Source organism: Haematobia irritans, chromosome 2 (genome assembly GCF_050003625.1).
Source record: "Haematobia irritans isolate KBUSLIRL chromosome 2, ASM5000362v1, whole genome shotgun sequence".
In the NCBI taxonomy this organism is placed as follows: Eukaryota; Metazoa; Arthropoda; class Insecta; order Diptera; family Muscidae; genus Haematobia; species Haematobia irritans.
Genome location: NC_134398.1, coordinates 100,297,664 through 100,316,598, shown reverse-complemented (window position 1 = coordinate 100,316,598; position 18,935 = coordinate 100,297,664). Strand labels below are relative to the sequence as shown.

Below are 18,935 nucleotides of genomic sequence, written 5' to 3'. Positions count from 1 at the left end.
GAAAAATATTAATGTTAAAACTCAAATTGCGAGAAATATTTTTTAATTTCAGTACGAACACAATCTTTTTTGTTAGAAAATGCTTCCATACATATAGTCAAAGTTGTTCCAAACATATTATATGCTCACATAAAACAAACATCATAACATAATGTTCCGATTTTTTGTAAAGGTGTACTACTAATTGGCACTGAATAGCACATTCTGTGAATAGAGTAATGATTTCGCTTTTGAAAATGCACAATTCAGCCCAATCTACACCGTTCACACAGAAAAAAAGTAAACTTTTCTATAGGAGGAACTATCACGTGCGAAAAATGAAAATACTCCACATTTTGAGATTTTCACAAAGCATTGTTAAAACCATTAAAATTTAATGCCCTGTTCTACTTTTAAGCTGCACAATCTTATAGAAGAAAAAATGAACTAAACCATAACGTAAATCATTCTTACTATTTTTGGAAAAATTTTCTTTTGCTTTAGTTCATACTGAACTTATGAACACGGTCATTGAATTTTATACCTATGTTTAGCTCATAAAATGTTTGACATACTTCCAACAAAACTTCAGAATATCATAGCCATGTGAAAATATAAACTCATTTTATTTGGTTGTAAATATGCAAATGTATTGTCAAAAATAAAATGAATACTATTACTAATACACAGAAAAAAAGTTGACTATTTTATAGCAAGAATGAACTACATTATACTCCACATTTTGAGATTTTCACAAAACATTGTTAAAACCAGAAAAATTTTATGCCCTGTTGTACTTTTTAACTGCAGTTCACGAAATTACATCCTCTCATAGAAGAAAAAATAAACTAAAAATAAAGAAGAAAATCATTGGCGCCAAATCATGGCCACGTTTAGTACATGAAATGTTTGAGACAACAGGAAAATTTCATTGGGCTATGGAAAATTTCGAAAAGAATAATAAAATTTAACTTCAAACAAATAATTTTTTTCCAATAAAACTAAGTTAAATTTAGCATTAGTTTAACTACGGAATTTTTTTTTCGGTGTATTACTAATAAATATGAAGCCTTCTTTCATTTTTTTTTTGGTTAATTTTAGATAATTTCGATTATTTGTAGAAAATTTTAACTAAACAGTATTACAAACGCTGACCTCACGCCGATATCACATAAATAAGTAAATATTTTTCGACAAATTCAAGAAAATGTATTAGACATAATTAATTTTTTTCACTTGTTAAAGAAAATTTTATAGTTTGAAGGAAAAGATTGGAGTTCAAAATTGCAAGAATGTCTTTAGTGTCATACGAAGTTCATGATGGGCGCATTATTGGTAAAACTTACAAATTTTAAGAAATTTGGAACTATTTTGTGGGAGACACGAATTTAGTTCATCTTTATGCTTCATTCGTGTATAATTTTTTCCTCAGTTTTGGTTAATTTAACTAACGTACACAAAAAATATTAACGTCATAGAAACTTTCTTAAAACGTAATAATTCCATGAACTAAAAGAGAGTTAAATCGAGAGCGTTATTAAACTCTTACACGCAAAAAAATAATTCTTTCCTCCCAAACGAAATTTTAGACAAACAAAGTTCGTTTCTAATTTGCTTTTCGCTGTAAGGAAGTTTATTTGGAAGAAAAGTATATACTGTTTGTGATAAACGTTTACTCTTTTCCAGGATGTAAAAACAATTTCATAAAGACTAACTCAAAAAACAATCTTTTCTGGCTAATTGCATTTTCCCTCACATCTTTCTCACTTCCACGAGGTTTTTTAGTTCTTAGCGCCTTTTTCTGTAATACAAACAATGTAGAAGAAATTATACAATTTTATAAATTTTTAAAATTTTACCTTTCGCCTGGACGGAGAATCGAACCGCGGACCATGCAATTTGTAAGCCAGCTCACTATCCACTGAGCTACGTAGCTGTTATTGGCATCAATAGCTAACTATCTATATAAGTTATATTAATATAGCATAGCTTGCGGCGCCCACGAGCCGATTAAACAAACTTTATTTAACAGAAACAAACATTTAGTTGGGCACCTTGGAGCAGTGGTTGCTATGTCCGCCTTGCATGCCAAGGGTCGTGGGTTCGAGCCCTGCTTCGACCGAACTCCAAAAAGTTTTTTTTTTTTTCCTTTATTTATTCCAGATATGTTCGAAAGATTCCGAAAAGATGTTCAACATTACATACTACTATATTAAATTTTTACTATGAACTGTAAAATGTGTATTATTAAAGACTTAAAGTCAGAAAATAACAGTGCTTGATATAAACGAAATGGACTGTGTTGTTCGTTCAAAAATATTTTTTTTTTATTGAAAAAATAAAAAATTTGTAACAACGATTTTTTTTGGTGATAAATGTTTAAATTTTTCGAAGAAATTCAAAAAAGTCTAACAAAAGAAAAACGTTTTCGGTACACATTTTCCAAACGTTTTTTTTTCTTTGCGTGTAGCATCCCAGGTGTCACTAAAATTGTAAATAAATTCATCTCGTAAGCCTTTTATGTCCGTGGGCGGGATTTTTTCCGTGAGCGTATTTTTCCGAAATTCGTTACTCACGTACACTCACGAAGAACTCATTTTCGTGACTCACGCTCACGCACGACTTTTGGTTTGTTAATCACGCACACTCACGCCGTTACCATCAGCGTGACTAACGACTCACTGGTGAGTCACGAAATTTTTCGTGTCACGTGCACTCTCTACTAGCAACTCTTTTTGATAACATCCTAAACTAGAACGATTTTTTAATTTTTTTATAGTCGCAATGACAAGTATAGTCGCAATGACAAAAGAAAAAAGCAAAACTTCTACTAATTAATTTGGCAAAAGTATCTCTTAAAATAATTTGTAAAACGAGAGACTGAAACGTACCTGTGAACTACATTTGCGAGCAAATCATTATGCTTCAGTTTGTAATCGACTGGAACCTTTTCATAATTAACTGTTAGGCTTCCCGCTTTTATACACCTCTCGTATTCTTCGGCTGGATGTGCTCGGAATTCTCTTGAAAAGACATCCAAAATTTTTTCTCCCACCCATCGTCCTTTAGTAAATGTTGTGAAGGTAAAGTAATATGGATATACCTTCCGCAAGCCTTAAAAATAATAAGAAATGAAAACTAGTAATTATGTAGTGTAAATCAACAAAAATAGTTCCGTGACTCAAAATCTCTATTTTAAATCACTAAATTTAAAAAATGAATGACACTAAGTACCGTTTTCAATGTAATACGACGTTTCATGATATCTTTCGTCCGTAAATCCAGGTCTTTTGGCTTTTAGCGCCTTAGTTTCCAGTTTTGCCTAAAAAAAGAGGTAAATTAAGTAGTTTTGTACAACTCAAGATTATTTAAATTTTTACAATAATATTAAAATATAAATATATCATCGCAACAATTGTATGCATTCCTTCACAATGCTACTAATTCAGCAGGATTTTGGTGGGTATCAAAATAAATAAGTATAAGTAAATAAGTAATAAGTAAATACAAATAAGCACAAAACAGTTTGTATGGTCATCAATAGATAAATTATCTAACATGAATACATTATCCAAATTAAGCAAAAATATGTTCCAATATAAGAATCTGCTATGCACAATGATTAGGACAGCCTCACCTAATATATATACAGCAGTTAGTTCGACCGAGCCGAATCTTAAATACCCACCACCATGAATCAAATATTATAGTTTCCTTTGAAATTTCAGGGGGTTTATGACAGATATTCTCCCAAGAAGAGCAGTTCAACTAGTACACTTCCCGAAGATAAATTTAAAGATTTTTTCTATGGAGACTATATCATTCTATATCATTTATAAGAACCATTTTTATTTCAGTTTTAGAGACATCATTAACATTTCTTGTAAGTGTGCAACAAAATGATGAAATATTGCCTTGATTTGAAATCTTATCTGTAGATTTTTACCCCCATTATTTAAATAATAACGAGAAGTAAAATCTGGAAATTTTACATTCAGTGTGATGCAATTTTCATGATCAGTGCGCCTTCTATGAAATCGGTCTATATGGAGGCCCTACCAAATGGACCGATAAAAACTAAATTCTACACTGTTAGAAAAATATGTTTTTCATATGTTCCAATATAAACAAAATGTGTTTTGGGAACAATTTTTAAACAAAATATATTTAAGTGCAAACATGCAGTGTTCCTAAACTAACACTAAATGTTTGGGACACATATGTTAGTTTGTTAGAATATATTATGTTTGGGGAATGAATGTTTCATAAAAATAATATGTGTGAATGTAAAGATATAGAAATTTACAAATTGCGAGTAAACATATATATGTTGTGATATTTTATTCAGAGAGCGGAAAGAGAGAGAGTATAGAGAAAGAAATAAAGATGAAAACCGGGAGGGTTGACGAAAGATGTCAACATAACACAGCTAGAGAATCAAAAGAGAGCATTTTCTGTGAAACCACTTGTATGTTGTTTCGGAAAACTGTTTTATGATAAGGCCAGAAATTTGATATGCTTAAGACTAAATATAATTTAATTTGGATATTAGAATGAGTATTCGGAGTAAAGAGAACAGACATTCGGAACCTAGAGAAAAGACATTTGAAAAAAACAGCATTGGTTTTCGCGTTGAGAGCAGCATTTTATGTATGTGTGGACATGTGTTTTGTATGTCAAAATATTCAGGCAAAGGAAAATAAATAAAAACGGTAGAAAATATACAAAAATTACAAAGGGACCTTCATAAAAATAACGATAGGGCACTATACTCTTTTTAGAGTTGGGACAGTAAAATGACAAAAAGAGGAAATAGTGAAAGATTAAACAGTAAAATGTATTAAAACAATGTTTAGTTCCTCTTCATTAATAAGTAGTCCAAGAGGAGTTGACGGACGCCTTAAAATATAAAAGCGGGCATAAAGTTCGAGTTTTGCAGCAAAAACAATTGAAAAAGTTTATTTTCTTTAAAATGAATTATAAAAGAAAAGTAAAATGCAAAACAGGGTCCTCTTAGAGCGATAATGCAACTTAATACCGGCCTTAAAGGTAAAAATTAAAGTAAGTATAAAACACGATAAGTTTTAAATGCAATGGTGTTAAATTCTAGTAAAAAACTGTTCACGCCTAAATAAATTTGTGTATATTACAAAATTATTTATGTATATTTATACTCGACTCCACGTTCTTCTTTTGTTAGAGTGTTTGAATTCCTTCCAAAATTTCAAACTTTTATACCAAAAACAATATTTTGTTATAAAATTTTTCTTTTTGCAATAAAAAAATAATATTTTATCCAAAAGCTCAGTCCTTTTCGTTTATATCAAGCACTGTTTCTGAATGCAAATCTTTAATAACCCACGTTTCGAAGTTTCATTATAAAAATTTAATATAGTATAAATATAAATGTGTAAAGTAAAAAAAAATGGCGTTCGGTCGGAGCAGGGATTGAACCCACGACCCTTTGCATGCAAGACAGAAATGCTAACCACTGCTCCACGTGGCCAACAAATGCATGTTTCTGTTAAATAATGCTATGTTTGCATGGGCTCGTGGGCGCTGCAAACTATGCTATAGGCCTCTTGTGCTGCCTTAAAAGTCATCCTGATGAAAGGAGACATAGATATAGTTCTTATTCAAGAACCATACATATATAAGAATAAGATCTGTGAATTAAGCACTCTGGGTTTCAAACTTTTGCATAATACCGGTAAAGATAAAAATCGAGCATGTATAATTGCTAAGAACGAACTAAACTTGTTTCTGCTTCCTTCATTAAGCAATGCAGACACTGTCGTAGACAGTCTAGAGATATCCAAATGCAAATACTGGATATCATCGGTCTACATGGGACATGATAGGGAGATGCCTCCATGTGCCGTTAAGACCTTAGTTGAGGAGTCACTGAAAACAAAGACAAAACTCATTATGGGATGCGATGCAAATGCACATCATTGTATTTGGGGAAGTAGTGAAACTAATGCAAGGGGAGAGTCGCTAATAGAGTTTATTTTGAGTAGTAACCTGGTAGTTTGCAATAAGGGCGATGCACCAACCTTCGTCACCAAAAACAGGCAAGAGGTTTTGAGCGTCACATTGGCCTCTCCGGAACTGAATGATAAGATATCTGAGTGGCAAGTTTTGAGGGAACATAGCTACTCAGATCATCGCTACATCAGTTTCAGATTGGTTGTTCGTACTTCAAAGACCATATTTCCACCAAATGTTAGGAAAGATGATTGATACATAAATCGACCACCATGGTGGTCTACGGAGTTAAGTAATATGAGGAAATCCTGCAGGAAGCTCTTTAACAAACCAAAGTCCACCAGAGCTCCTGAGGATTGGGACGCTTACAAGAATAATCTGAAAGGATACAAGCGAGAACTGAGAAAGGCTCAGCATAACTCTTGGAATGTTTACTGCAGCAGTATTGAGAATACGTCCGAGGCTTCCAGACTACGAAAGGTACTAGCATCCACTAACTCCGCTCCAAGTTTCATTAAAACATCGGGGGGCAATTGGACAACGTCCCGTGAGGAAACGCTGGAGGTACTATTGGACACACATTTTCCTGGAAGTCAGACGGTTGGACCATGTTCTGGCGGTTCTACAGTGGCTCAACGGTCATTTCCTATCGAGGAACTTGTATCGGAATCTAGAATAAAATGGGCGCTAAATAGCTTTGGGTCATTCAAATCTCCTGGACCTGATGGAATTACTCCGGCGGAGTTACAGTGACTGACAGAATTATCCCTTGGTCGACGGTGATATATAAAGGATGTATAAACTTAGCATATATTCCAGAAAAGTGGAGGGAAACAAAAGTCGTTTTCATAAAGCAGGAAAAGCTTCTCACTCGAGTGCGAAGGATTTTCGACCAATCAGCTTATCCTCATTACTACTTCAGACTTTGGAGAGGATTATAGACATGTATCTTAGAACTAGCGCCGATTCAAGTTTGCTCTCGAAACGACAGCATTGCATGAACTAGTCAGCTTTATTGAAAGCTCACTATCTGTCAAAGAATACACAATCGTGGCGTTTCTAGACATCGAAGGGGCGTTCAATAATGTCCATCCGAGCTCGATATTAAATGGACTGACAACTCTGAATGTTGATTCAGGTATACTTAGGCTGTTAGACGAACTTCTAATAAAGAGGCGTATTTCAGCCACACTAGGGCAAGCAAACATACAAAGGTATGTGAACAGAGGCACTCCCCAAGTAGGAGTTCTATCACCTCTTCTTTGGAATGTTGCTATAAACAACCTTCTGGTTTCCCTAGAAAAAGAAAGGATAAATGTGGTGGCATACGCAGATGATGTGGCGCTAGCAGTCAGGGGAAAATTCCCATCCACAATCAGGGATATTATACAGAGAGCTCTCCGGATGACTGAGAAATGGGCGAAAGATAATGGTCTTGGAGTAAATCCAGCAAAGACAGAACTAGTAATGTACTGCAAAGATCGCAAAACTCCCATTTCCTTAGGGGGTACTGAAATTCCCTTTGGTGAGTGTGCAAAATACCTTGGCGTTATTTTGGACTGGAAGCTGAATTTTAGGCTTAATATTGAAGAGAGGGCGAGAAAAGCCACGGTAGCTTTGTACTCGTGCAAAAAGGCAATAGGGAAAAAATGGGGACTAAGACCAAAAATTGTGCATTGGCTATACACGGCAGTAGTTAGACCTATAATGCTATATGGTGTTGTAGTCTGGTGGCCGGCACTTCAGAAACCGACTTGTTTAGATAAAGTTCAGCGTATGGCGAGCTTATGTATCTCAGGCGCATTTAGTAGGACAGGAACAGACTCCCTTAATGTCATGCTACATCTATTGCCTTTAGACATTTTGGCCAAACAGTCAGCTGCAACAACGGCTGTGCGGTTGCGCGAGCTATCGCTGTGGTCGGAAAAAATGTACGGTCATAGTTCGGTCCTCAAAGTAATGCCAGATGTGCCTAACGTAGTGGATTACACCCTGGCAAAACCACTTTTCGACAAAAAGTTTGAAACTCTAATTCCCAACAGTGAGGCGTGGTGTACACAGACCCCGGGAAATATAAGATATATAGATTTCTATACTGATGGCTCCAAATTGAATGGACAAGTGGGGTTCGGAGTATATTCTAAAGATCTGGAAATTCGAATAGCGAAAAGATTACCTAATCACTGTAGTGTTTTTCAGGCTGAAATATTGGCAATAAGAGAGGTGGTGAATTGGCTGAGAAGTAATGTTCCAACAAATATTGGCATTAATATATACTCAGACAGTCAAACTGCAATAAAATCCTTGGACTCTGTGTTCCTCAACTCGAAAACGGCCATAGACTGCCGCAAATTTCTCAACGAGATGGCTGAGCAGTACAATATTCACCTAATATGGGTGCCTGGCCATAGGAACATACCGGGGAACTGCGAAGCAGATGTGTTAGCAAGGCTAAGAACTACCTTACATATTCCAGGGGAACTAGAATCTGTTGGTATGCCTCTGGCCACCTGCAAGCTCTTACTGCGTGAGAAGGCTGTTATGATGGCCAATATTCGATGGGAAAATTGCAAGGGTTGTAACGACACCAAGCAAATATGGCCCCATTTAAACTTAAACCGCACACTAGCTATGCTAGTGTTCTCAAGGCGTCAGATAGCACTCCTGATATCTGCTATAAAGGGTCGCTGCCTGATAGGCGAATTTGCAAAAACTATAGGTGCGAAGTATAATGACTATTGTATAAGCTGTCATGATGTGGAGGAAAAGGAATCAATTAAACACCTCTTGTGTGAGTGTCCTGCTTTTTGTGTAAGGCGTAAGCGAATTTTAGGAGCATATAGCTTTAGATTACTGGCTGACCTGGAAAACGTTAACTTAAGCAGTTTGTTAATGTTTTGGAGCAATCTGGTTGGTTCCACAAAAGTAAATAATAGAGAAGGTTCAGTGGTTAAGACTAGAAGTGCCCATATGTAATAGGTACTTTTAGTTAAATGTGGTATCACAATGGACTGAATAGTCTAAGTGAGCCTGAAATTTAATCGGGCTGCCACTTTAACCTAACCTAACCATAACAACGCGATTCCAACTAAAAAGCAACCCACGCGCAAACATATCGATTACACCGATGGCAGGTATCGATTACAGGTAGACAAAAGAGATATAGGAAAATTTCCTATTTTCTAACAAGTATGTTTCCTTAAGTTTTGAAAGGATTGAATACTTCTTAGTACGTATGAACAGTATTAGTAAAATTCCATGCCTTATTCTAAAGGGTGATTTGTTAAGAGCTTGATAACTTTTTAAAAAAAAAAAAACGCATAAAATTTGCAAAATCTCATCGGTTCTTTATTTGAAACGTTAGATTGGTCCATGACATTTACTTTTTGAAGATAACTAGTGCAGCCTATAATTAAATTACTCATTCTTATAAAAAAAAAAAAAAAAAAAAAAAAAAAAAAAAAAAAAAAAAAAAAAAAAAATTCTCAACCCCTTCTCTTTACTGTACTTTTCTTAAATTCTAAAATATATGGTGGTCATTATACATATATTTTTTTTTTGTTAACTTCTTTTTTTTTTTTTTTGTAACTTTATATTTTGTTTTATTTGTTATTTCTATTGTTTTGTTTACTATACTATAATATTTATTTATACTTTCTATAAATCTTATGACTATGTGTTCCTAAACTACCATGTTGAACTATAAAAGAATATAATTCTTATTGTTCTTATATTGTGATTAAATAAATAATAATAAATAATAAATAATAAATAATAATTTCATTTAAATGTTGACCGCGGCTGCGTCTTAGGTGGTCCATTCGGAAAGTCCAATTTTGGGCAACTTTTTCGAGCATTTCGGCCGGAATAGCCCGAATTTCTTCGGAAATGTTGTCTTCCAAAGCTGGAATAGTTGCTGGCTTATTTCTGTAGACTTTAGACTTGACGTAGCCCCACAAAAAATAGTCTAAAGGCGTCAAATCGCATGATCTTGGTGGCCAACTTACCGGTCCATTTCTTGAGATGAATTGTTCTCCGAAGTTTTCCCTCAAAATGGCCATAGAATCGCGAGCTGTGTGGCATGTAGCGCCATCTTGTTGAAACCACATGTCAACCAAGTTCAGTTCTTCCATTTTTGGCAACAAAAAGTTTGTTAGCATCGAACGATAGCGATCGCCATTCACCGTAACGTTGCGTCCAACAGCATCTTTGAAAAAATACGGTCCAATGATTCCACCAGCGTACAAACCACACCAAACAGTGCATTTTTCGGGATGCATGGGCAGTTCTTGAACGGCTTCTGGTTGCTCTTCACTCCAAATGCGGCAATTTTGCTTATTTACGTAGCCATTCAACCAGAAATGAGCCTCATCGCTGAACAAAATTTGTCGATAAAAAAGCGGATTTTCTGCCAACTTTTCTAGGGCCCATTCACTGAAAATTCGACGTTGTGGCTCGTTAGTAAGTCTATTCATGATGAAATGTCAAAGCATACTGAGCATCTTTCTCTTTGACACCATGTCTGAAATCCCACGTGATCTGTCAAATACTAATGCATGAAAATCCTAACCTCAAAAGAATCACCCTTTAGTTAATGAACTATTCCTAACTGCTTTCAGTTTAGGAGTTTTTTACTGAAACAAGTAAATTTTACTATTTCAAACAAAAATTTAACTTAATGGAAATAAATGAAATGGCTAAAATAAATTGATGAACATTTTTTCCTTTAGTTTCGAAAACACTTTTTTCTGGGTGTATACACGGCAGTGGTTAGACCTATAATGCTATATGGTGTTGTAATCTGGTGGCCGGCACTTCAGCAACCGACAGGTTTAGATAAAGTTCAGCGTATGGCGTGCTTGTGTATCTCAGGCGCATTCAGTAAGACAAGAACAGATTCCCTTAATGTCATGCTGCATCTATTGCCTTTAGACATTTTGGCCAAACAGTCAGCAGCAACAACAGCTGTGCGGTTGCGCGAGCTATCGCTGTGGTCGGAAAAAATGTACGGTCACAGTTCGGTCTTCAAAGTAATGCGAGATGTGCCTAACGTAGTGGATTACACCTGGCATAACCACTTTTCGACAAACAGTTTGAAACTCTAACTCCCAACAGTGAGGCGTATCACAATGGACTGAATAGTCTAAGTGAGCCTGATACATCGGGCTGCCACATAACCTAACCTAACCTAACAGTGAGGCCTGGTGTACACAGACCCCGGGGAATAAAAGATATATAGATTTTGATACTGATGGCTCCAAATTGAATGGACAAGTGGGTTTCGGAGTATATTCTAAAGATCTGGAACTTCGAGTAGCGAAAAGATTACCTAATCACTGTAGTGTTTTTCAGGCTGAACTCTTAGCAATAAAAGAGGTGGCGAATTGGCTGAGAAGTAATGTTCAAAAATTGTTGGCATTAATATATACTCAGATAGTCAACCTGCAGTAAAAACCTTGGACTCTGTGTTCCTTTACTCGAAAACGGCCATCGACTGCCGCAAATCTCTCAACGAGATGGCTGAGCAGTACAATGTTCACCTAATATGGGTGCCTGGTCATAGGAACATACCGGGGACTGGTAAGCAGATGAGTTAGCAAGGCTAGGAACTACCTTACATATTCCAGGAGAACTAGAATCTGTTGGTATGTCTCTGGCAACCTGCAAGGTCTTACTGCATGAGAAGGCCGTCATGATGGCAAATGTTAGAGGAGAATTGCAAGGGTTGTAACGACACCAAGCAAATATGGCCCCATTTAAACTTGAACCGCACACTAGATATGCTAGTGTTCTCAAGACGTCAGATATCACTTCCGATATCTGCTATAACGGGTCGCTGCTTGATAGGCGAATTTGCAAAAACTATTGGTGCGAAGTATAATGACTATTGTATGAGCTGTCATGATGTGGAGGAAAAGGAATCAATTAAACACCTCTTGTGTGAGTGTCCTGCATTTTGTGTAAGGTGTAAGGAAATTTTAGGGGCATATAGCTTTAGATTACTGGCGGACCTGGAAAACGGTAACTTAAGCAGTCTGTTAATGTTTTTGGAACAATCTGGTTGGTTCAACAAAAGAAAATAATAGAGAAGGTTCAGTGGTTAAAACTAGAAGTGCCCATATGTAATAGGTACTTTTAGTTAAATGTGGTATCACAATGGACTGAATAGTCTAAGTGAGCCTGAAATTAAATCGGGCTGCCACTTTAATCTAACCTAACCTAAACTATGCTATATAAATGCAACTTATAACGATAATTGTCTACTGGTGACTATAACAGCTACGTAGCCCAGTGGATAGTGTGTTGGCTTACAAACTGTATGGTCCTCAGTTCAATTCTCCGTCCAGGCGAAATCTTAAATTTAAAAAATTTATAAAATTGAGAATTTTCTTCAACATTATTTGTATTACAGAAAAAGCTGGCAAGAACTAAAAAATTTCGTGGAAGTGAAAATTATGTGAGGGAATGAGCACAATCTTCTTTGGGAATAATACTTCCAAGTATATAATATTTTTGGGCTCAAAATGCTTCCAAACATATAATATGTTCACATAAAACAAACATATTCATGTTTCGGCAGTATCAAATAATATATGAGCTTCCTGCAAAATAAGTTTGGAACATACGTTAGAGAAGCGATTTTTTGAGGGTGTATACACGTTTTTGTGAGTCTAAAATACCAGTATATTTACATCTTCAGACAAATCGGATAAAAACAACGGTTTCTAGAAACTCAAGGAGTTAAATCGGGAGATACTCACCGTTTTCGGCACACCTCTCTATGGTCCTAAAATACAGCTAGATTTAAAATTTCATGCAAATTGAATAAAAACTACGGTTTCTAGAATCCCAAACAATAAAATCGTTTCTTGCACACCTATTTATAGTCCTAAAAAACCTTCAGATTTTCAATTTCAGGCAAATTGGACAACAACTACGGTTTCTACAAGCCCAAAAAGTAAAATCGGGTGCTATACTAAAATGGGGGCTATACTAAAACATTGACCGATACTACGGTTTCTATAAGCCCAAGAAGTAAACTCGGAAGATTGGTCTATATGGGGGATATACCAAAACATGAACCGATACTCACCATTTTTTACAAACCTCTTTACGGTTCTAAAATATCTCTATATTTCACATTTCAGGCAAATTGGATAAAAACTACGGATTCTAGAAGGGTTTTACCAAAACAAGCACCGATACTCACCAATTTTGCCACATATTTTATGGTCCTAAAATACTTCTAGATTTTCAACTTGAGGCAAATTGGATAAAAACTACGGTTTCTATAAGCCCAAGACCCCAAATCGGGAGGACGGTTTATATGGGGACTATATCAAAACCTGGACCGATATAGCCCATCTTCGAACTTGACCTGCCTGCAAACAAAAGACGAGTTTGTGCAAAATTTCAGCACGATTGCTTCATTATTGAAGACTGTAGCGTGATTACAACAGACAGAAAGCCAAACAGACAGATGGACAGTCTTAGAATATCTCCCTGATCAAGAATATACAGTGGCGTGCAGAAATGAGTACATAATTATTTTTTTTTAATTCTAAACGAATAAAAAAGCAGCAATAAAGAATCTCGAAATAATTTTATTTTTCTTTTATTCCTTCTTCAATTCTAAATGAAACAACAAAAAACTCAAAACAAAAAGTAAAGCATTCAGAGAGATAAATAAACATTAAAAAGTTTTGCATGTACTCAATTTTGCACTTTTTGATGTACTCAGCATAAAACCAAAATACATCGTTAGTTTTTTTCCTTTCTTTATGATCAGTAATACAACTTTGTGTTTAGAAACGTGTTTGTTAGTAAGATTTACAGCTTTATTCGAAGTGCACTGCAATAAGAGGACAATATAGTTTCCTTAACTAATAATGGGTCTTCATCGCGGAAAATAGCCAAGGAACTAAATATAAGTCATTCGCGTCCAAAAAAGACGAAGTGCTACTCCCAAAGAGCAAACCAGAGGCCGCCGAAAACTGTTGGCCGAAGCGGACGCTCGCCTTATGATGGCAGAAATGAGGCAGAACAAGTCCGTAACGCCGAAGAATACACCTGTTGCCAAAAAATAAGCATGTTAGTGAATGGACAGCAAGACGAGCGCTCCACAACATTGGTTATGTTTCAGCTGTAAAAAAATAAACCTGCATTATCCGAAAAGAGTCAAAAGGCGCGAATGAAGTTTGCAAGAGAGCATAAAAATTGGACAACATATGACTGGAAACGTGTTATCTGGTCAGATGAATCAAAATTTAACCGTTTACAATCGGACGGTAAACAATATTGCTGGCGTCGTCCTGGTGATACCATTCAACGCCACCATGTTAAACAAACTGTGAAGCATGGTGGTGGAAGCATCATGGTTTGGGGCTGCTTCACGTGATGGCACATTGGGCCATTGCAGAAAATCGATGGTATAATGAGGAAAGAAGACTATCTCGCCATTTCGCAGACTCATCTTCACGAGTTATGGACCAAGGACTAGAAAATGTTCCAACTGACACCGGTATAGAAAAGTGCAAAATTGAGTACATGCGAGTATTTTTTATGTTTATTTATCTCTCTGAATTCTTTACTTTTTGTTTTGAGTTTTTGTTGTTGTTTTATTTAGAATTGTATATTCATCCTGGTACAACATAATAAATATCATCTGTACTTAACTTTCGCTGTAACTTGGCCCATCCTGTCATCAACCATTCCTGACCACCTGTTCCTGTAAATTTCTTCCATCAACTACACCATAAAACTTTGACTTCTGTCTCCGTCCATCTTAACACTCTGTTCCTGTGCACTACCACTTCTTACCTTTCAATTCTGATCCTGTTACGTTCCTGATCTTCCCATTTGTTTCTACAACTACCTTTGCTTGCTTCATCGTCTCTGTTCCTGTCCATCCAACTATTTGTTCCTGCTGTTAACAAGTCACTGTTCCTGTTTGTCTCCGTTACTGTTGTTTCCTTCTCCTTTTTTCCTGTCTGTTATCTTGCTGCTGATCATTAACTATGTGCTTCAATAACCGCCTTTGCTTGTTTACATCGTCTCTGTTCCTGTCCACCCAACTAATTGTTCCTGCTGTTAACAAGTCCCTGTTCCTGTTTGTCTCCGTTGCTGTTAATTCCTGCTCTTTTTCTCCTGTTATAATCTTGTTCCTGATCATTAACTATATGCTTGAACATCTCTTTCCTCACAATTAAATCTTTTACTGCTATATATACATTATATTTATCTTGGTCCATTTTTCCTACACTTTTTTTTATTACCACTTACTTACTTTTTCATACTTATTATTTCTTTTTTCTAAAATTATATAAATGTGTATATTATTCTCTCTATTATTAGTATTGTAGTTTATATTATATTATATTATATTATATTATATTATATTATATTATATTATATTATATTATATTATATTATATTATATTATATTATATTATATTATATTATATTATATTATATTATATTATATTATATTATATTATATTATATTATATTATATTATATTATATTATATTATATTATATTATATTATATTATATTATATTATATTATATTATATTATATTATATTATATTATATTATATTATATTATATTATATTATATTATATTATATTATATTATATTATATTATATTATATTATATTATATTATATTATATTATATTATATTATATTATATTATATTATATTATATTATATTATATTATATTATATTATATTATATTATATTATATTATATTATATTATATTATATTATATTATATTATATTATATTATATTATATTATATTATATTATATTATATTATATTATATTATATTATATTATATTATATTATATTATATTATATTATATTTATATTATATTATATTATATTATATTATATTATATTATATTATATTATATTATATTATATTATATTATATTATATTATATTATTATATTATATTATATTATATTATATTATATTATATTATATTATATTATATTATATTATATTATATTATATTATATTATATTATATTATATTATATTATATTATATTATATTATATTATATTATATTATATATTATATTATATTATATTATATTATATTATATTATATTATATTATATTATATTATATTATATTATATTATATTATATTATATTATATTATATTATATTATATTATATTATATTATATTATATTATATTATATTATATTATATTATATTATATTATATTATATTATATTATATTATATTATATTATATTATATTATATTATATTATATTATATTATATTATATTATATTATATTATATTATATTATATTATATTATATTATATTATATTATATTATATTATATTATATTATATTATATTATATTATATTATATTATATTATATTATATTATATTATATTATATATATTATATTATATTATATTATATTATATTATATTATATTATATTATATTATATTATATTATATTATATTATATTATATTATATTATATTATATATATTATATTATATTATATTATATTATATTATATTATATTATATTATATTATATTATATTATATTATATTATATTATATTATATTATATTATATTATATTATATTATATTATATTATATTATATTATATTATATTATATTATATTATATTATATTATATTATATTATATTATATTATATTATATTATATTATATTATATTATATTATATTATATTATATTATATTATATTATATTATATTATATTATATTATATTATATTATATTATATTATATTATATTATATTATATTATATTATATTATATTATATTAATTATATTATATTATATTATATTATATTATATTATATTATATTATATTATATTATATTATATTATATTATATTATATTATATATATATTATATTATATTATATTATATTATATTATATTATATTATATTATATTATATTATATTATATTATATTATATTATATTATATTATATTATATTATATTATATTATATTATATTATATTATATTATATTATATTATATTATATTATATTATATTATATTATATTATATTATATTATATTATATTATATTATATTATATTATATTATATTATATTATATTATATTATATTATATTATATTATATTATATTATATTATATTATATTATATTATATTATATTATATTATATTATATTATATTATATTATATTATATTATATTATATTATATTATATTATATTATATTATATTATATTATATTATATTATATTATATTATATTATATTATATTATATTATATTATATTATATTATATTATATTATATTATATTATATTATATTATATTATATTATATTATATTATATTATATTATATTATATTATATTATATTATATTATATTATATTATATTATATTATATTATATTATATTATATTATATTATATTATATTATATTATATTATATTATATTATATTATATTATATTATATTATATTATATTATATTATATTATATATATATATTATATTATATTATATTATATTATATTATATTATATTATATTATATTATATTATATTATATTATATTATATTATATTATATTATATTATATTATATTATATTATATTATATTATATTATATTATATTATATTATATTATATTATATTATATTATATTATATTATATTATATTATATTATATTATATTATATTATATTATATTATATTATATTATATTATATTATATTATATTATATTATATTATATTATATTATATTATATTATATTATATTATATTATATTATATTATATTATATTATATTATATTATATTATATTATATTATATTATATTATATTATATTATATTATATTATATTATATTATATTATATTATATTATATTATATTATATTATATTATATTATATTATATTATATTATATATATTATATTATATTATATTATATTATATTATATTATATTATATTATATTATATTATATTATATTATATTATATTATATTATATTATATTATATTATATTATATTATATTATATTATATTATATTATATTATATTATATTATATTATATTATATTATATTATATTATATTATATTATATTATATTATATTATATTATATTATATTATATTATATTATATTATATTATATATATTATATTATATTATATTATATTATATTATATTATATTATATTATATTATATTATATTATATTATATTATATTATATTATATTATATTATATTATATTATATTATATTATATTATATTATATTATATTATATTATATTATATTATATTATATTATATTATATTATATTATATTATATTATATTATATTATATTATATTATATTATATTATATTATATTATATTATATTATATTATATTATATTATATTATATTATATTATATTATATTATATTATATTATATTATATTATATTATATTATATTATATTATATTATATTATATTATATTATATTATATTATATTATATTATATTATATTATATTATATTATATTATATTATATTATATTATATATTATATTATATTATATTATATTATATTATATTATATTATATTATATTATATTATATTATATTATATTATATTATATTATATTATATTATATTATATTATATTATATTATATTATATTATATTATATTATATTATATTATATTATATTATATTATATTATATTATATTATATTATATTATATTATATTATATTATATTATATTATATTATATTATATTATATTATATTATATTATATTATATTATATTATATTATATTATATTATATTATATTATATTATATTATATTATATTATATTATATTATATTATATTATATTATATTATATTATATTATATTATATTATATTATATTATATTATATTATATTTATATTATATTATATTATATT

The 18,935-nt window shown here is 28.9% G+C and overlaps 1 protein-coding gene across 6 annotated transcripts in view; it reads right to left on the bottom strand.

Annotated features, from left to right (window-relative positions):
• LOC142225870 (pseudouridylate synthase RPUSD2-like) overlaps window positions 1–18,935 on the bottom strand; it is a 515,296-nt gene that overhangs the window by 242,068 nt on the left and 254,293 nt on the right. For all 6 annotated transcript variants that reach the window (XM_075295721.1, XM_075295716.1, XM_075295720.1 and 3 more), the window contains 2 exons: window positions 3,214–3,301; window positions 2,871–3,093 (listed from right to left, as the gene is read on the bottom strand). In XM_075295721.1, coding sequence (XP_075151836.1) covers window positions 2,871–3,093; window positions 3,214–3,301 — 311 coding nt within the window. The remainder of the gene's footprint in view (window positions 1–2,870; window positions 3,094–3,213; window positions 3,302–18,935) is intronic.